A 21,872-nucleotide genomic window follows, 5' to 3' on the forward strand; every position below is an offset into this window, starting at 1 on the left:
CTCTTCCCTATACCTACCTACCTTAGTGTCAGATTTATGTAAGTGAATATGTATTAGAAGTTAAGAAGAAATAAATGTAAATTTCACACAGCGTGCAGCCGTTTCATTTAATTAAACGGAAGAATCTCATTTTATTTGTTCCACAGGGTTCTATTCTCGGTCCTTTCTTTTTCTTATATATATTAACGATCTACCGTTTGTGGTACATGATAGCCACGAGATTGTATTGTTTGCTGATGATACTTCACTTATTTTTAAAGTGAAGCGACGTGCAGATATTGATGACGAGGTAAACAATGCACTCTCAAAGATAGTGCGTTGGTTTGAGACGAATAATCTGCACTTAAGCAGTAAAAAAACAAAATGTTTACGGTTCATTACACTAAACACAGCGGAGGTACAAACCAACGTACTTATAAATGACCAGAGATTGGAACTTGTGGACACTACGGTCTTCTTGGGTATCACGTTAGATAAAAAGCTTCACATATTGCCCATCTAGCATATAGACTCAGCTCTGCGGATTATGCAGTTAGAAAGATTAGAGAGTACACGAATGTTGCGACCGCTAGATTAGTGTACTTCAGTTATTTTCACAGTATCATGACGTACGGTATTTTACTATGGGGTCATGCTGCTGACATTGATATAGTGTTTGCTCTGCAAAAGAGAACTGTTCGTGCTATATATCAGTTTGGTTATAGACAGTCTCTCAAAGAAAAATTTAAAGAAATAAATATTATGACTGTTCATTGTCAGTACATTTTTGAAAATTTAATATACGTTCACAAAAATCAACACCTTTATTATAACACTAGAAATAAGGGATTGCTTGTAACTTATTCTAGTAGGCTTCATAAGACGCAGAATAGCTTTAAGGGTAAATGTATACGCTTCTATAATAAAGTCCCAGACACTGTTCAGGCATTATCTATAAATAAATTTAAATGTTTTATAAAAAAAAATGGCTCTGTCGTAAATCCTATTACTCCACGGCTGAATATCTAAATGATCGGACAGCCTGGGACTAGATTGTGATTATAGCGATACAAATGACTGTACAATATTGTATATTTTTATTGAAAAGAGCGCAAAAAAAAGAATGCTGGGAAAGTTTCTTGCGCCGCTTCTTCTCTCTCAGAGCGCCATTTGTATCGGAAGCGGTATTAGTATCTAGTGGTTTTTAGAAATGACATCAAAAAGAATTCTAAAGGAATCAATTTTGAGAAAATAAATGCCTTTTATGCCTTTTAAAGGAGATACAAGAAAACGCCCCCCTTACCTACGCCTTTACCCCCCCGACATCTTCGTCAACACCCCCTTGACACCTCCAGTCATTCAACATAATAAGAAACTGTAGCAAATTTATAACATTTATTCGACAGCAGTCACCAAAACTTAATCAACAAAGGAATCCGTTAGAGATTAATTTGAAGTTCTTAAACAGCAGTTATATAACCACTGTTTAAGCTCGATGGCAGAAATAAAACACCCACAACAAGAATAAATAACATTTATAATTAAAGAGAATTCGACTTGTCATGAGTTCAATTCTAAATTAATATTCACAGAGACAATGCTCCAAATACTGGGAACGTGATATCTTGTTTGACATTATATTTAAACCTATTTAACAGACCACTAGCGATCAAAACACCTTTAACATCGGACACAGATCCACTAAACACTGTTCTGTTCGGCTTCAATATATTCAAACTTCTACAGTTTTTTATTTTTATAACAATACTTCTTCTCCTATAGTTAGACACTTCAAACACGTCATGCTGCAACTTTTTTCTGACATTTGGAGGTATCACTTTGACTTTTGCCCGACATAACGTCCGGAGGGGCATATACAAGTCTTCATCACACTTTTCACTTTTTTCACTCTCACTTTGTTGATTTTCTGTAAATAAGGAGACTCTTGTACATATTTTTTTTATGAAAAATAAAGGACGAGACGAGCAGGACGTTCAGCTAATGGTAATTGATACGCCCCGCCCATTACAATGCAGTGTTCAGGATTCTTGAAATACCCCAAAAATTCTGAGCGGCACTAAAATTGCGCTCATCACCTTGAGACATAAGATATTTATTTTTATTTTTTATAAGTGTCGTTTGCCCAGTACTTTCATTAGCTACGGCGGCCTTCAGACCGAAACACAATAATGTTTACACATTACTGCTTCACGGCAGAAATAGGCGCCGTTGTGGTACCCATAATCTAGACGGAATCTCCGGAGCCTCCCACTGGTTTTAAACTAGACATACTTATTTGTTACTTTTTTTGCTGATGACACATCTTGATTGATAGTAACATGAGTTGTGAAAGAGTGACAAACATACGTCCATACATTCTTACAAACTTTCGTGATTTTGTAGGATGCAACCAGAAATTCTTAATAAATACTAGAAACTTTGACCAATTTCCTTACTTTCTTTCTATCTTTGAACACTTTCTGTATTATTAATAAACCTGAAGTAAAATTATTCCAAATTTAAAACTTTTTTCTTTATCTTACCTGACAGGGAGAAGTAATTTTAAACTTGTGGTAACTTTACATTGCGTTTATTAATAAGACAGTTTAAGAATATCTTCATTTTTATTTTATTATTAACGAGGACCAACAGTCTTCAATTAAAACTAAAATAATAATAAATACAAACTTTAAAAGCTCAATTGCAGGTCATCGCTAGTAGAAATAAATTAGAGGTACACACAATTCAGATTTATAAAAAAATGGTTAAGAAAAACTAGGAACTTAATACTTCATAAGTAAAGTGCAAAATAAATAAAAACATTAGCACGACACGCCACAAGTTAGGATATCATCATCACCATCTGGATGTGTGGCGGTCCTCCACAGTGCGGTTTTCAAGGAGCTTTCTTCCACGTACTACAAAGCTGTGGAATGAACTTCCTTGTGCAGTGTTTCCGGGACGGTACGACATGGGTACCTTCAAAAAATGCGCGTACACCTCCGTTAAAGGCCGGCAACGCTCCTGTGATTCCTCTTCTGGTGTTGCAAGAGATTGTGGGCGGCGGTGATCACCAAACAATACGAACCCGTACGCTCGTTTGTCCTCCTATTCAATAAAATAGAAAAAATAAAAAAAAAAAAACAAAAGACATCATAGTCAACTATGCTTATTTTTAGAAGATAGATTCACATAAGTAAAAAGAGTTACCTAGGTAAGGGAACAAAGTTCTCCTGGGTAATATTGAGTCTCCGAGCATTTCATATAATGTGTAGTCTGTTGTAACGAAATCTTCCAGATATGTTGTAAGCTCCGATCTCAAAAGACATGTTGAAACGTCCTGAAAGATAAGAAAACATGGCAGATCAAGGACAAGACAAAGAGAAATGAAATACATCGGGGGATCACAAGACATAACACACCAACTAAAACGCGTAACAGATTTCAAATCTGCCCTTGCTGCTTATTATGCATATGCACATTCTAGATTATCATATGGAATATTAATATGTGGAAACTGTAGTGAAATAAAAGATATATTTATTCAACAGAAAAAATGTATCAGAATTTTAGAAAATATCCAGCAGATGGATTCATGTAGACCATATTTTATTAAACACAAAATTTTAACTCTTACTTCAATTAACATCCTAGAAGCATGTAAATTTGTTAAAAAACATTCGGACTTATACTCAACACTACCAAATAACAAGCGAAATAATAGAAATTTAAACAAATTAAAAATTCCCCAAACAAGTATGTCATTAGTGTCATCGAGCCCTCACCACATGGCAATAAAAATTTATAATCACATCCCAAACGAAATTAAAAATAAAGAGAAGCCTTCTCTATTTGAAAGACATCTTAAAAATTTTTTAGTTTCAAAATGCTTCTACGATTTACCCGAATTTTTTAATTACAAGTGTGAGAATTAGTTACAATATAGTATAAGACTTATTTATATTATGTATAACGTTGCTGTGCCCTTGCAGGGCGTCACATATTGTCTACCCATTAATGTACCAACCATCCTACTGTAAAATGTGACTTGCAATAAAATATTTTGATTTGATTTGACATAGAGGAGGATCTTTTGCCCCTATTTCAAATACTTAAAAAGACTCAAAGAAAGTTATATTGATTTTAATAAATCAAATAATATAAAAAATTTACATTTTCACCAACAAATATTGACCATGCGACATGTGAACGACATCGCCAGAACAACTCACGCACATACAAATTAATGAGATAAATATTGAATTAGGCGTTATTTTGCGGAAATCCATAATTACTATCCAAGTGTTGTGTTTTGTTTAGTGTTAATTCCAATATTGTCTTCAAACAATTCGACACGTGTTTCGCCTCTACACGAGGCATGCACAGGAGATGTTCACTCGCCAAGTTCTGCCAGAATTGTTTGAGGACAAATCTTGGCGGAATTAATCAAGAAAACTCACAACATTTGTTTTTTTTTTATATGACATTAAGGGACGAGAAGGAGGAAGTTCGGCTGAAGGTAATTGATACGCCCTGCCCATTACAATGCTATGTCGCTCAGGATTCTTGAAAAAATCAAAAATTCTGAGCTGCACCACAACTGCGCTCGTCACCTTGAGACATGTATATATATATGCTAAGTCGCATTTGCCCAGTAATTTGACTAGCTACGGCGCCCTTCAGACCGAAACACAGTAATTCTTAAACATAACTGTTTCACGGCAGAAATAGGCGCCGTTGTGGTCATAATATAATCTAAATCTTCCATATGAATATGATCTATCCCTTAGAAAAACCTTAGACAAGCTTCGACTCATGTTTAAATATAATCAAGGTATAAAGATTGTTGAACGCTAAACAGAAAGACACGGATTTGTAAAATAAATTTTTTAAAACAAGTTTTCAACACATGTTTAAATTTTCCTGTACACAAAAATAGCAGCTTTTCATGTCATATCCTAATAACTCTGTTGTAGCGAAAAGCGAACATGGTGATTTTAAACAATTGAATAGTTTTTAAAAGAGTTACAAGTAATTTATTTTTTTATGGAATAGGAGGACAAACGAGCGTACGGGTCACCTGGTGTTTTTTTTTTTTTTTTTTTATTTATCATATTACATATACCGATATAAAACTAGGTCAAATTAGCATCTAAAAAAAAAACCACAAAGGTTAACAACTAATGCTAATAACACTTAATAATACGTCACAACTCAACAACAACTTATGCTATAAATTAAATGAACAACAGTGAAAATATTTTAAAAGACTTAAAAACGAATAAATATAACTTATAAATATGACTTAGCAGGTTCAAGTGATCACCGCCGCCCACATTCTCTTGCAAAACCAGAGGAATCACAAGAGCGTTGCCGGCGTTGAAGGAAGGTGTACGCGCTTTTTTGAAGGTACCCATGTCATAGTTAAACATACATTGTTTGTTTGTTTGAACGCGCTAATCTCTGGTACTACTGGTCCGATTTGAATGATTCTTTTAGTGTTGGGTAGTCCATTTATCGAGGAAGGCTATAGGCTATGTTTTTTTTTCAAAATTAGGGATCCGTAATAAAATTGCTATTTTGTAACACAAGGTGTAAAATCGAAAACCTATTTTTGCGTGCGCTGCAAAAACTATTGACAATAGAACAAAATGATGTACAGGCTATAATATAGGCAATATTTTATTACTTATAAAACTATCGCGTGAATTATACTTTATATGGCAAAACAACGTTTGCCGGGTCAGCTAGTTATGAATAATTTAAGAGAGTGAAATTTTAAGAAGCGCGCGCATCACTGTAAAAGTAACAGGTTGAAGTTGGTTCCTAAAATATTCTGACATTTGCGATATTCGTTATTTTTTTTTAAGATTTCTTCGTCCATTATTAGGGCAAAGGGTTCAAGCCCGTGCAGCCGTATTCGGTTTTTAATAATTAATTGTCAAAACCATCGTTGCAAGATTTTTACAATATTGTTCTTTCTACAAACGTAGAAACGAGAAATAATTAATTTTAAGGACTTTTGGTTTGTTAGGCCAAAGAAGTATAACTTCTTGCGTGCATACATATCTGGATACATGCACACACTTTTAGTACAAAATCAGTAGAATTATCATGTATTGGCGATGTGCTCGATGTTAAAAAACCTCACCTCGAAAATAGAACTGTCAGTTATAATAAAGTATTTTGATTTGTATTAGTTTAAAATAATGCCACAAACGACATAATCCTCACCAGCATTGTCTCTCTCAGGTCGCATTGTCTATGATTCCTCCGAGGTGCGTGTATACTATTATCCAGGTGCTCCAAGTGATCACCTAGGCATTCGATCAGCGCGCCGCGACCCAGGGCCATCACACAGCGGATCATGGGTGCCGTGAGACGGTCCTTCGTACCTTGCGAGAGGTAGTCGAAAAGAATACCTTTACCTGAAAATTATTGGTATGTCAGAAACAAAAATGTTTTGACAAAAAATTGTATGTAAAGTCGGTTTACGAATGTTAATTTTAAGTACCTAATAACGTCTAAAGGAAACATAGATAAAAAATTGCATACAAAATTATAAAAATAATTGATTTATTATCACTGAACTATCATTATTTTGTATACCTAATACAAAGGAATATTTTTGAAGAATTGAAAATAACAAATTTTTCGATAAAGGCAGAAATCGATCGACATTATTTAAAAATTAACGAAGCATCGTACATAGGCAAGTGGATATATATTAGTACAATTATAAGTTCATTTGATGACTATATGAAAATTATTTAGATTCTAGGGTATGGGAATAGAAAAAAAAAGAAAATTTAAAGTTGGTTACAACATATGTTGTCCTGCAAAAACGTAACGCTATGCCATAGAGATATTGTTGAAATGACAATTGACAGCCCCTGTCAGTTGTTATTTAAGTTTGGTTTCACAGTTATTATTATAAATTGTACCTACCTTTATACTACCTATAGGTACCTACTTTTTAGTGAAAACCTGAATAGCTAGGTTTATACAATATAATATTATAAACATTATGGATACAGTCAACACAGTCTATCGGTAACAATAACCTCTACTCACACGTCTTAATACTATTAATAATAATAATTATACTTCGTTTTACATTATCTTTTTTCTCCCACTCTTTTAGACATACTTACCATTTGCTTTTTTGTTACTTTTATCCCGTTGTACAACAATAACTAAGTTTCCAAAATGTACGCTATCTCTATCAGTGGGTCCCAAAATACATGCAAATTCGCCATTCTCCTTTAGAATTATATGCACTCGTTTAATCAAATATTTTTTTACTTTAGGCGAAGAGTAAGCAGAAAACACGCAAACATGGTGTTTTTAGACAAGTTTTGTGGTGTAAGTATAGCATTTCGAGCTATGAACATAACTTAATCCTGTTACAGATATCCTTAAGTCTTATTTGTAGGTTGCTAATGCTTGCTGTTGGTTATAGTTAACACTGCCGAGACTTTTTGAACTACCACTTTTCTTTGAAGTTAAACAAGTTTTTTGGCATGGCGTGACGCATTTTTTTGGTACTTCTCTCAGAAAAGTTATTCTTATAGCTTGTACTTTTTCGTGTAGGTTATAGGGGTAGGTAGGTTATTCAGATTAGTAGTGAATAACGAGGTATATAAGCATATAAACTGTTTTCCACGCAAGAATTTTGAAAATATTGGCTTTGTTACATAGATGGCGGGCCGGCAGCCGTGAACTTATATCGCTCAAGGTCGCTGGCATTTAGTGTCGCCTTAAACCACACCTTAGGCCGGCCATACGGCATATTTCTTTATCGCTTGTTCCGCGTTTTCTCTTGCACGCTCAGCTAAGCCGGAACGTGACAGTGAGTCATGCTTCCATTTATGAGACAGTGTATGTTTATTTATAAAGTTCGCACGACACGCCACAAATTAGGATATCATCCCTACCATCTGGATGTGTATCCTAACACTGTGCGGTTTTCAAGGAGCTTTCTTCCGCGTACTACAAAGCTGTGGAATGAGCTTCTTTGTGCGGTATTTCCGGGAGAATACGACATGGGTACCTGCAACGTTCCTGTAATTCCTCTGGTGTTGCAAGATAATGTCCGCGGCGGTGATCACTTAACACTAGGTGACCCGTACGCTCGTTTGCACTCCTTTTCCATAAAAAAATGTTTTTTGGGAGCGTAGAGGTTGAGGGTTTTGGTCTATGAAGCACGCTGCATTCGCTTGGATTCGGATGTGACCAGGTGTGGATACAACTTTTTACAACATTTACATGAGTCGCATCAATCCACACACACTGTATAAGCAATGTGTGTGTATTCATTAGTTGCATAGAGCACCTAATTTTGTTGGTATTGAATGAGATTGAACCATCACGCTCAGCTGTAGTAACATTTAGTAACGCGATAAATCAAGTTCATCAAGCCTCGTAATGAATTTTAATCTAAAAAATATTCCGATAATTTTGCTTCATTGATGTAAAATTTTCAATAGAAGAACACATTTAACGAAAGCTTTATCTTTAGATATATCATAAATATCTTATGAAGATAGTTTAACATATTATAATATATATATTAACTAATATAGTATATATAGACGACCTCTATAGCCGAGTGGTTAGCGATCCTGCCTACTAAGCTAGAGGTCCCGGGTTCGATTCCCGGTAGGTGCAAGCATTTATATGATGAATATGGATGTTTGTTTCCGAGTCATGGATGTTTAAATGTATTTATGTATGTTTATATGAATTTATGTATTTTTAAGTAAGTATATTGTATTAAATATATCATTGTCTTGTAACCCATAACACAGGCTATATATGCTTAACTTGGGGCAAGATAATTTGTGTGAAAAAAAAAGTGTCTCAAAGTGTCTCAATATGATTGGTTTTGAGCAGATTATCGGCTATAATAGATGGCGCCACAGCAGTGCTTTGGACAAACATATCAAGATTTAAGGATAAAGCTATATTCGGATGATTGGCTAAGTGGTTATAGCTCTGGGGCGTATGTGGCCGTAGAGGGGGGTGAGGGTAATCATTTAAAAGTGACAAAATAATATTAAACAGTAAATATTTACCTATAATAATGAATGATGGCCAAGTCCTTGTTATTTTCGTTAATATTGCAACCATTTTCTCTGCCAGTGATCCATTGCCTAATATATTTGAGACCATGACGGGAAACAATCTCTGAAACTAGAAAACAACAATTCAAATAAATTGTTAAATTGAATTCAGAAACTAAATCACGTACCACAGCAGAGAGTTAAGATATTTTCTACACAGAATTCTGGGTTTTTCAAGAATCCAGCGGGAGGCTCCTTTGCACAGGATGCCGGCTAAATTATGGGTACAACAACGGCGCCTATTTCTGCCATGAAGCAGTAATGTGTAAGCATTATTGTATTTCGTTCTGAAGGGCGCCGTCGCTAGTGAAATTACTCGGCAAATGAGACTTAACATCTTATGTCTCAAGGTGACTATTGGGTTTTTTCAGTAGTCCTGAGCGGCACTGTGTTGTAATGGGCAGGGCGTAACAATTACCATCAGCTGAACGTCCTGCTCGTCTCGTCCCTTACTGTCATAAAATAAATCCTGGTACTGTTTTGTAATCGACATCACGTACTACTACCGACCAGGTAAACATCTTGCTAGTCTCGTAAGTTTTTCTGATAAAAAATAACTCCTCAACAATAACTAAATACCAAAATTTAGTTAATTACATTAGATACCCATTAAAAAATCTTAAATTATAGTCAACCATACCAGCTTTAAAATAATTAATTAATTACCTAAACCATGCGTTATTTTACTTTATTATAATAATAAAAACGTGTTGCTATGTTATCGCTGTGGTAGATTTTAACATTAAATATGAGAATAATTTACAATCATATACTTAAAAAATTAATAGTTAATTATTTAAATGCTACTGCCCTGTTCTGCCCCAGGGCGTAAAAGGGGATGAAATGGACTGAGTGCTAAGAAAGTCATGGTTGTACAGTGGGCCTACCATGAACTCTTATTGCGATTCAATTGACAACCTAAAATGAACTGCTTTGCTATTTCGTACCACGACGTGATTAGAGCTATCTGATTTAGGTTGACGTCAAATAAACTGATTAAATCGCAATGATGTCAATTGAATGTCAAAAATTATATCAACTGAATCGCAAATTGATTTAGTTCGTTTATTCATTCGTACCATGAGGTAATATTTCAAGCTAAACTGGATACCTAATGTGTCAAAGTGAGCGATTGTTAATAACTTTTAAAAATAGTGAAAAAATACAGAAAAGGAAATTATTATTATTATTTATATTAATATAATTTAATAAGTACAAGAAAAGGCTTTATGGTTTTTATAATTTGACGCTATAAAGCGCAATTTAAAATGTTTTTTTAGTATTTTCTACGCAAAAAAAAACCGCTAAAATCATATCATTTTAGGTTTCGAAACGCAACGCATATGGTTCGAGTAAGAGAGACAAACTTATGCAACGACTGTAGAGCGTCATCTCTTTCTCACCACAGACAAATTTATTTCGTTCATTCTTCTTAAGGGATCCAAACGCCATTCAGTAAAAGACACGTCTTGGTACGAATTTTAGCAATTCAGTTTAGGTACCTAAATCGAACTGCATCGGAATCGCATCGCTTATTAAAAGTTAATGGTAGGCCCTCAGGGCAGATTGAACGGCCTGGACACTCATACAGAAAAGCAGCATGAAAGTGGCCTGACACCTCTGTTTCACATGGGTTAATGTCAAAAAGCAGCAGAAATTTAATGTTATGATAAGGATTCCTTTTTTAATTTATATAATGTTTCTTTTTACCTACATAAACCTATATTCTAATCACCTGCTGTTGAATATTAGTGTCCATGCTGCAAGGGTTAGAACACAACGCGTCAACCATATCCAGAACATTCGATTGAAGCGGCTTCTTGGCGGGAACATTCAGCGCGTTCAAATTATCATCGTTTAATACTAGCACAGCCAGGTTGAACAAGTTTGGGAATATGGGGCCTATTCGAGTATTCGTTGTCAGATCTTGAACTGCTATCTGCTTCGGTTTCTTCTTAAGATTTAAAATTGCTACAAAGGACAAAACATAATACAAAACTAGTAGATTCTGATTCCAACGGCCTAATTCCACCACCGGACATTACGTACAAAGTGCCACCATCAAGATGACTTCTGGCATTCCACAACCGCGCGTTTTGCAAGATATTTCTTGTCTCGCACAGCCACTTTGTGGAATCAATTTTTAACTAGATTATGATCGTAAGATAGATGCAAAAGAAATCTCTTTTGTATCCATTCGATTCTTTGTGAGTAAATATTAAAGTGTGGATTCCATACAACGCTGCAGTATTCCAAGATACTACGTACCAAAGTTAATTATTTACTCAGCTAGTTACGAGGATAAATTAAAGTACTTCAAGCTTCAGTCACTTTCGAATCGAAGACAGCTCCTCGATCTTACTTTCTTATATAAGTTGGTGAATGGCGTCATTGATAGTACCTATTTATTAGCTCAATTAAATATTCGTGCCCCACTGAAGACACTAAGGCCGTCGTCTTTTATGCCATTCGAAGAAAAAAGCACACGCTCAATTAATAGATTGATATACAAATTATTCAAGTTTTCTTTAGTGTTAATTCCGCCAATATATAATATATTGGCAGAATTAACACTTAAGAAAACTTGAATAATTTGTATAGTTATGGATTTCCGCAAAGTAACGCCTTATTCAATAAATTTTCTAATAGATTGATGTTGAGTTATAATGCTATATATAAATTATCACATGAGAAATGTATTGGTGTCATAACAACTACTGTTAATAAAGAAAAGGATAAAGAAAAAGATAAAAAAGTTGATATTGATATATTTTCAGACCATATTTCGTCATTTAAACGGAATTTATTTCATTTATATTCATTTTTTTTTTGTAAATTATAGGCAAAAATATATTTTATTCAAATAATTAATAAATACTGATAAGTTTAAGTCTGTTTTATATAATTGTGAAATGATGCATGTTTTAATTATTATATAATATTATTGATCTCTTATTCATTTACGTTTAATTCAATTTGTAAATATTCCGATAATGTTTGCATTCATTTTAATTAAATATGTTTGTGTCTATGTTTTTGAAATGTGTGTAACACCTATAATTAAGTCAACACTTAGAATTTATTATTTATTGTAATAATGTCATTATACTTTCGTTAGTGTTTGTCTTGTTGGTGTTAAATAAATAAATAAATAAATTACCAGCTGCGGTTTTCCTGAACCGATACGACTTAGGGACCTTTAAGAAAAGAGTATACTCTCACCTTAAAGGCTGTCAACGCATCTCTTCACACCTGATGCTGCGGATGTCCATGGGCGGTTGCCTCACCTCTCCCCATCCCATGAGCTTCTTGCCCATTTAAAGATAAAGATAGCCCTTATTGCTAGATATTAGGTGTAGTAACATGTTTAATTTTATTTCCTCTATTTTTTAACTATTTCTAGTTTGTCCATTGACATAAAACTCCTCAAAGACCCCTCTCTCACCCGCGCTTTTCCAATCCAAACTGGTCCAACAACCTTCTTTATATCATCTTCCCACCTTAGTCTGCTTGCTCATTTGCCCCATTTTATATTAAAAAAAAAAGAATGTCTGGCGTTCCTCTACAGTGCCGTTTTTAAGGAACTTTCTCCCACATTCAACCAAACTATGCAATGAGCTTCCGTGTGCGGTGTTTCTAGGACGTTACAACATGGGCACCTTCAAAACACATACATTTCTAGAAGGCTGGCAACACTCCATCGATTCCTCTGTTGTTGTAAGAGAATTTTGTGGTGGTGACTTAACACCAGGTATATTATATGTTTGTCCTCCTCAGCCATAAAAAATACAGTCCTAGTGGTGAGCAGTCGGTGTCTCATAGGTTAGTACCATTGCCTATCAGGCGGCAGAATCCTACATTCAATTAATGTGTTATCTATTTTACGAATTCATATTATATTTGATTTATCTATTGGCTCATACCGTTTGAAAACCTACAGAAGGTTGTGTGTAAAATTAGCCAACTTGGACTTGGCTTATAATATGAAACCAGGAATACAAATGAATTTCACTCACACTAGGCGCACAATAGACATCAATTTTCAGAAAAAAACCACATAACATTTTACTTTTAGGTATATTATTTATCATCTGACTACTGCTGTGGCTTTATTATTATTACTAGACTAATAAAAAAATTATTATGATATCATGATTTTTGTTTTTGTATCAGTCAGCAATGGAATATCATGGGGTTCTGTTGATACTAACCCCCTTATTCATAATGGTCCGCTAACTTTAAACAGCCGTTAAGGAGTGTTTTTTTCTCATTCTGACTTAGGTCAATAGAAGAAGACAGAGTGATAATTAGCAATGCTTTAAGTTAGCAGACTATTATGAATAAGGGGGTATGTGGTGACCTCATCCATTACATTACTAGTAAATGGACCAGTGGGAAGGTTTTAGTTAACAGTAATAGGTAGTTCATGCCACTGTCAGAATTTATTAATGTGTGTAGACTTACCTCTAGCCACTTTTGTATAGTAGTTTTGTAAATTAGAACCAATGTTACTACTGCCGCTTAAACTTCTCTCATCCATTATCCATTCAACTGTCATTGTTGGCACAGATGAAAACACATAGCTCTGACTTTTTAATGCCTTATCTGTTATATTTACTAGAGTTTCCTGGAACAATATATTATAATATATAAAGGCATAAAAGGCATTTATTTTCTCAAAATTTATTCCTTTAGAATTCTTTTTGATGTCATTTCTAATATACTAGACACTACTACCGCTTCGAAGAAGAAGCGGCGCAAGAAACTCTCCCAGTAGAGTTGAGACGTACTAGGTATGACGGTGACTGTGACTCAAAAGTAACAGTGACAAATACCTGTTACAAAATACTAGCTGTTATTTTAATACTATCTGTGATAAGTTTTATGTTACCTGTTAGCGCCATCTATACGTATTACGTAGTACTTTCTCTTGTGATAACTTCGAATTTTAAAAGTTCTGTTTAGGTGAAGCTGTACAGAACTAGATTTTTTTTATAGTTTTGAAGTAATAAAAATAATCATTATACTTTCGTATTCATTATGTTTCAATACTACCTATACTTAAATAGTGATCCCATTCTTGTACATAATTAAAATTCATACAAATAAGCCCTTATCATACAAATAATTCAAGAATAAATTAGATATAAACATCATAAAAATATATTATTCAGTAGGTACTATTAAATTACCAAATGAATGAGTTGAATTTTCCTGCTCGTAGGCACAATATAACTGAATAAACACGAATACGAAAAATGATATCAGAAACAAAAAATTTAGGTAGCCTAGATACATAATGGAAATAAAAACAGGGTCTTCCATTTTAAATTTACTTCAATATCTTAATTACTTACCTATCTTATCTAGTTAATGTATGAAAGTGATGTAGCTATTATTTACGAATATGTCTGAAAGAAAAATATTCAGTAGACAATTTAAGTAAACAGGGTTTTTCTTATACCACATTTAAAAGAAGACTTGAGCCATAACTATTTTACTACCTATTGTATCAAAATAATATAACATAGGTATGTATGGTACCAATCACACAATTATAGAAGCTCTAACAAAATACTAGTGTTTACCTACTAAATACCTACTCCTAATCATTTGTCCAGTAACAGCTATTACTTAAATATCTGTTGTTACTAAAATACTAGTTGTTATTAAATACTTGTTCAGTAACAGTTATTACTCAAATATCAGTCGTTTCTAAAATACTAGTTGTTAAAAAATACCCCTAATACTTGTCACTGTTATTTTTGATATCTTGTATCAGCGACAGCCGGTGATATTTTAATACCTGTGACGATAAATACGTCTCAGCCCTATCTCCCAGCATTATTTTTTGCGCTCTTTTCAATAAAAATATACAATATTGTACAGTCATTTCTATCGCTATAAAATCTAGTCCCAGGCTGTCCGATCATTTAGATATTCAGCCGTGGAGTAATAGGATTTACGACAGAGTCATTTTTTTTATAAAAAATATAAATTTATTTATAGATAATGCCTGAACAGTGGCTGGGACTTTAATATAAAAGTGTATACATTTACCCTTAAAGCTATTATGTATCTTATGAAGCCTACCAGAATTTGTTACAAGCAATCCCTTATTTCTAGTGTTATAATAATGAAAATCACTATTAAGAGCAAAAAGGTGACTATTTTTGTGAACGCATATTAAATTTTCATAAATGTACTGACAATGAACAGTCATAATATTTATTTCTTTAAATTTTTCTTTGAGAGACTGCCTATAACCAAGCTGATATACAGCACAAACAGCTCTCTTTTGCAGAGCAAATAGTATATCAATATCAGCAGCATGACCCAAGAGTAAAATACCGTACGTCATGAAGCTGTGAAAATAGATATAGACAGTCAAATTGCAAGGATTATTGCAAAACTGAATACAAATTTTAAGAGAGGTCCAATTTTTTCCACTGGTGTTATTTTGTTGTCTATGCCCAGATGACCACTAATTATAGAATTTTAGGACATGTTAATGTATATTATTTATGTTCGGGTATATATTAACTTATATTTTTATACCTTGCTGTGGGGACATCTTTACTAAAAGCTTATTTGAGGATGACCAAGATGGTTGCTGTGGTAACCTAATATGCAGGTGCACAGTGCATTATATTTCAGTTAGTTCATTTGTTTAGCCATATATTTTCATAAATATCCTCCTCTCTACAGATTGTTTACAAAACTACCCGAAAAGCCGAAAGGAGGTTAAATCGAGCCTTATAACAAGTCCATTCACTTTATTTCAGAACTGTAGTAACACTGTATAACATACCAACCCCAAAAAAAAAATATAATATTTTCACTGATGTGCAATAAAAGTATTTCAGTAAAATTTAAGAGTAAACTACGGAGAATGTAACCTACATTTCTACCTAATTCGCGGAACGACATAAATTTTAAAAGACCTAACCTAACGAAACGACCTAAACACACACTTACTTTTTATAATAAACGTTAAATTTACAGACACGGCTCAAATAATACTCCGCCTTGCTTAATACACAAGCTCGCTTGTCCGGGGAAGGCTCGTGTGGCATTGTGTGTGGTGTTCCTCACCTCAGCAACAGTTGGGCAATCGGAGAAATACACTCTGTCCTTCACATAACCATTTCTTCCAACTAGACATTTTTTAAAGCCAGTACTTGAGTATAATGACATCCTTGTATTGTCGTAGCAAACGGAATGAATGAAAAATAGAAGAATTATTAAAGTAGACAATTAAAAGGGAAAATAGGTATGTAGGCCTTTCTGTTTAATTATCTGGTTCCCTGACATGACAGGTTACTAGGGTTGACAAAATTGTTGGCTTTGATAGTTACGTTATATTTTTTACAGGGTATTTTGTAACATGTTGCATATATGTAAGAACCACATATATCCACAGTGCAAGTATCGAGGAACTTTCTTCCTTGTACCTTATACATTATAATATTATTATAATTATTGCTTGTATTATTATATACCAAGGTATCAAATGAACGTCCTGGCATTATTTTCACAAAAAGAACCTTAAATACTGTCAAAGCTTCTTATTTTTTTTTTGGTGTTGCCAAAGAGTATAGATCACTTACTTAAAATATCAAAGAAGATATAAGCAAATTGATACTAACTGTTTCAACACATAGTTTTTCATCTCCCGAGGTTATTGTTGTATATTGAGTAGAAGAAGTGCCAATAATCGGGCTGGTGTCGGTCAGCATGAGGAGAGTGTTCACATCCCAACTATCCAACACAGACTTTTTCATCAATTCACTGTGCAATGATATAGCCTGCGGAAACAGAGTCATTAAGTAAAAATTTACAACATTTAATAAAGATCATACCTTCAATGATGTGGGGATCAGAAGATAGAGTATGGTCAAAGAGTAAGAAGAATTTGAAGCTTTGTGCCAAGGGGAAATTCCAACATAGAATTATTTAAAAGTAAATGAATATCCAAACTCAATAGTAGCCAAATATGAACAGCGAGCTAATAACTGATTGATAATTCAGTATTGAGTAATTATTATTTAACCTATCATAATATCTGACAAACACAACATTAATAAGCATTTACAAAAACTTAACAAAATAAAATTTTAATTTAATATGTTAATATTTTTTTATATGCTTTTAATACAAACTTAAGATAACAACCTCCAAACATCTATAAATGTTGTTGCCATACCACAGAGTGAGGTCTTCACAACAGATGAGAGTGAGCAAGTAACCATTGGTTGCATTTCAGCAGGTTAATATAATTTTTTTTTTATATAATTTTATCATGCAATCAGTCTAGAGAAAATCCCTTATTAGGAATTTCTCTATACATATTTAATAAAAAGAAAATATAGAAGTTTTGAGATTTCTTTAGTGGTGATTCTGCCAATATTTGTCTTTAAACAATTCAAGTGTTTCACTTCTACATGAGGCATCCTCAGAAGATGTTGACTCGCCAAACTCTTGGAGTGCAGAGTCCAGTCTCATGCCAGAAACCAAACACATTTGGATCTATATTTAATCTTTTCAGCCTGTGCATTGCATCAGGAAAAGTTAACAACAAGATGTTTTGGGTGAGAGGTTTTTTTAGTATGTAATTTTGGTTTTCCTTATTTCCTCTTAGACTATCTTAATATTTAGGTTGCTATGGATTTCAGATTAACTCTTCAAAGCCATTTGAGATATGTTTCAGGATTTAGTTCTGACATCTTTATATTAAACTGATATTGGAATCACTAGCCGAGCCCCACAGTTGAATTCCATAGATCCCTATTGGCCTCAATAAGGTCTTTATTTATAAGCAACAAAATTTCCAGTGACAGTCTGGAGTACCTTAATTAGTAAAATAACATAATACTTACACTAATAGTCTGTCTCAACTTGTAGCTAACATCTTCAGCCAGGTTGGTTGCTGCTTCAGCACTCATCTCTGCTCCAATTTGTTCACCCATACAAATAATAGAGTCTGGCCCAATACCCGCAAATTTTCCTTGAGTTGAGCTGCCATCCTGGATTTGAGAAAAATATTCCCTACTTACTAAATTACTGTACTACTTACTGTTACTAAACTATAAATTACTATTTCATCCCTTTTTGTCAAGTTTAGTGGTTGTAATATAAAGATATTTTATAGGGAAGACAGTTTCTAATTTATTAGAAGTACTAGACACTGTGTCTAGTTGGTAGGACCCCCGACAAGGTGGACCAACAATATTGTCAAGATTGCCAGAATACATTGGATGAGGGCAGCGGAGGACCAATTGTTGTGGAAATCGCGTGGGAGGCCTCTGTCCAACTGTGGATGTCTTACGGCTGATGATAATGATGACAAGTACTTATAGTATTGACCTAATTTATTTGAAAAATTTCTTATTCATAACAGAAAATCATTTTATTGCTTACTACATATCAAACAACAATTTTATAGACTTATACCTACTTTCAGAATTATTGTACTATTATTATACTATATTTCTGAACATAACCCGTATTTGTAACTGCTGAGATATTTACTATGTTAAATCCTCTAAGATATAGATTTATCTCGTTAGTGTATAATTATCCTCACTAGTTTTGTCTTACCTTCTCAGTGAGAGGTGGAGTATCGCATTGACTCGAACCACCAGATTCTGAAGTTATAGGTTTAATTTTATCACGTTCACGACTACTATTTATTACTTTTTTGGAATGGTTCTTGGAGCTGCTTAACGTCGACATATTATTTTATTTAAGTGCTGATAGAAAAAACTCCGTTTGCATGAAAAGACTAATAATTTGAAATCACCATATTAACTTATATTTTTTCACTTATATTTACTATGTATAAAACACATTATAATTTTAAAATTCAAACATAATTCAAAACATCTAACAATTTTTGGGAGGTACGTACAATTCGTAAGAGTAATAAAAATAAATATTAAATAGTGTTCTAAAATCTAAATCTAATTCAGTCTAACTTCTGAATCTGTGGTCTCAACTGACAAGTGTGACAACTCTCAAGTGTGGGTACTGGAACTGGATACTGGGCACAGAGTACAATATTGAATACAATATACTGAATTAGGTACAACATTATACAGAGTACAATATCGTCGGTTTACTGCAAGAACTCAAAACAGAACTATGAATTGAGCCACTTTTAGTTTTAGTAATATTGTTTTCCCTATATTATCATCTTAAATATTATTATGTTAAAGAAAAGTAAATTACTATTATATTGCTGAATATATTTATTATTAAAATGAAGCGAGTTTTTTAAATATTAACAAGCCATAATTAAAAAAAAAAATTAAATGTGAAATTAATGATTTCTTGCGATTGGGCCTTTGTTCGAGGTTTCAATTAATTATTTCCTGAAATTGAAATCTATTTTAAGAAATACGTACTATTAATTAATAATAATAATTTTTTTGTGGAAAAAGAGGGCAGATGGGCATGAGGATTACTTTTCAGGAAAAGGTGTGGAAATGGAAGCAGAGTGGAACTATGGGGCTCTGGGGGAGGAAATGGGGGTAGCCCTACGGGACTGTGGTGGAGGTAAAGGGAGTGGACCTCCGGGACTCTCACTGACCAATTGAAACGCGACAAAAATACTTTTCTATGAAGGCCTGCTCTCCTTTTATACATTTCTTACATTTTCCATAAAGTGCTTTTAGCCCAGTTAAAAATATTCGCATTCTTTACCTTAAAAATGCTCGTCAACTGCCGTCTTCATCTCTTCTTCACTTGGAAATCATCACCTTCGGAGGTCTTTCTTTACATTAGAAAATAGAAAATAATTACTGGGAACTAGGTGGGTGGTTAATTTCTTCAAGCCCTGTTTAATCAAGGGCACGCATTGCAGCTCGCTCTTAGTTAAATAAGGCATCAAAAACAGAATACCACTTCACGCACTTTTGTCAGCAATGCGGCATAAAACTCCCCATTAGTTTTTTAGGAATATAATAGACAAGCAAATCCCTTCACAATACCAAAAAACAGTGGAAATGAGTTTGGATACCAATTTGGATTGACTTGGATATCAATTGTGCAAATGATTATACGAAATTCCGCCGATGCGTTCCATATAGCTTCAACTTTCTGCCACAACTTAGTTGAGTGAATAATTTAGTTATTTATTTATATAGTTTAATAAAATTAAGTGACAGACTACCGAGCGAATCGGCAGGTTGAAGCAGCCCACCCCGCACGTTATCCTACGTTGCACTTATCTCACCCCACGTATGATCCTCCATTGCACTTATCCTACCCCGCCTTTCATTCCTGAGCTATTACAGTAATAATTATTTATTGGTTTTAAGAAAAAAAAATCACTAAATAGTAATAGAGGGATAGTGAATTCCATTATAAGGTACTAACTGATTTAATCGATATAAAAATAAATTTACAACTTCTTTATAAGAGCAATGATAAATCATAAAAATATAATTCTTTTTTGATAAACAAAGTTTAATATGATTGCAGTTGTTTATCAATCAATTAAAGTTGTTTAATATGTCTTATTGTAACATTATTGTTTATAAAACGTAGTGACTTTTAGCCAAGTTTCGTTCTAAAGTGATTTTCGTATGTCATATTAAAAAAAAAACACTAAATAACATGAGTTTTGTGATATGGTCATTGTTCATTATTTCAGTGCTTTGATGTTTTAAAAGTTTACAAAGTCATTTAATGATTTTAATAGAACCAATAGTCCCAAATTGTAATTATCAACTTTAGGAAAACATAATAACATCCAAATTAAAACAGCTAGAAATACGTGAGTTTTTGCATTCTAGAGAGCTCTTCAAGACGATGTTCGCGCAATTATTATTAACTGCACTCAATGATTTCTTGCATTTAGTGAGTTCTTGCAGTAAACCGACGGTATACTGAATTAGGTAGGGGCATCAGCCGCATCACTCGCCTAGGAGTACTATAGTTCTATACTCATTCCCTTTTTCTGGTAACTGTACAGCGCCATCTGCATTCGTGATATAGACCTGAGAGTATAAAACTGCTGTTTTCGAATAATAATAAATTTGAATTGACATAGAGCCTACATGGTTTAAGATTTTAGAGTGAAACTTTTTTCACATTGCACCTATGTAGTTCTCCTTTTAAAAAATGTGCAACATTTGATTATCGACTTTCAGATCGATCGATCGATCGTTTCGAAAATTCGAGTGATTTTTTTGTAATGCGGCAGAAACAATTCGCAATATCAATGTTGAATTTGGAGAGAGGACTGCTAATCAACGCATCGTGTGATTTTGGTTTAAACGCTTTCGTGATGGAAAATTGATTAGAAGAACGAACCACGTGGAAGACCAATTTGAAAGAGATGGTGGAAGCCGATCCGAGCCAAACTACCCAGGAATAAGCGGCATGGCTTAATGATACTTGGCCTTTGTTCGAGAAATGATAATTTGAACTTAATACTCATTTTGTTGAATAATATACTGATTATGACTATATTAAGTAAATGCACATTATTTCTATTCTTGTGACTTTTCTTATTGCATTTTAATAAGCTTCTGTTCTTAATAAATCAATATTTACAAAGCAAGACATATTTTAACTAAAGATCGTAAAAAAGGATAAATTTCTGCTCAATTAGACCATCATTTATAAAATGAGTTTTATGCAACACTCAATTACCACTAATCCGCAATACTCAAATTACTGTCACTAACGCAAAACTTACAAAATAATGACGTTCACATACGATGTTTCTTGGTCGCAAGTGAAACTAAACAGAAACATTGA

The 21,872-nt window shown here is 33.7% G+C and overlaps 1 protein-coding gene across 1 annotated transcript; it reads right to left on the reverse strand.

The window, feature by feature from the left end:
• Positions 1-1,497: 1,497 nt before the first annotated feature.
• Positions 1,498-19,072, reverse strand: LOC126971775 (uncharacterized). The gene is made up of 9 exons (XM_050818172.1): positions 18,705-19,072; positions 17,984-18,130; positions 16,754-16,912; positions 13,569-13,731; positions 10,840-11,075; positions 9,057-9,174; positions 6,214-6,407; positions 3,190-3,319; positions 1,498-1,906 (listed from the first exon to the last, which is right to left on the reverse strand). The coding sequence occupies exons 1-9, from the start codon at positions 18,837-18,839 to the stop codon at positions 1,566-1,568; spliced, it is 1,623 nt and encodes a 540-aa protein (XP_050674129.1). The 5' UTR covers positions 18,840-19,072; the 3' UTR covers positions 1,498-1,565.
• Between the last annotated feature and the right edge of the window lie 2,800 nt (positions 19,073-21,872).

Source organism: Leptidea sinapis, chromosome 24, assembly GCF_905404315.1.
Source record: "Leptidea sinapis chromosome 24, ilLepSina1.1, whole genome shotgun sequence".
Taxonomy (NCBI): Eukaryota; Metazoa; Arthropoda; class Insecta; order Lepidoptera; family Pieridae; genus Leptidea; species Leptidea sinapis.

Bases quoted from the DNA above. Each gene is read 5' to 3' on its own strand.
- LOC126971775 (XM_050818172.1), bottom strand. From the start codon at position 18,839: ATGTCGACGTTAAGCAGCTCCAAGAACCATTCCAAAAAAGTAATAAAT. The intron at 11,076-13,568 runs GTAAGTCTACAC...TGTCCTTTGTAG, and splicing joins CTATACAAAAGTGGCTAGAG to CAATTTTAAATCTTAAGAAG. The intron at 1,907-3,189 runs GTAACTCTTTTT...CCTTATTTACAG, and splicing joins AACTTTGTTCCCTTACCTAG to AAAATCAACAAAGTGAGAGT.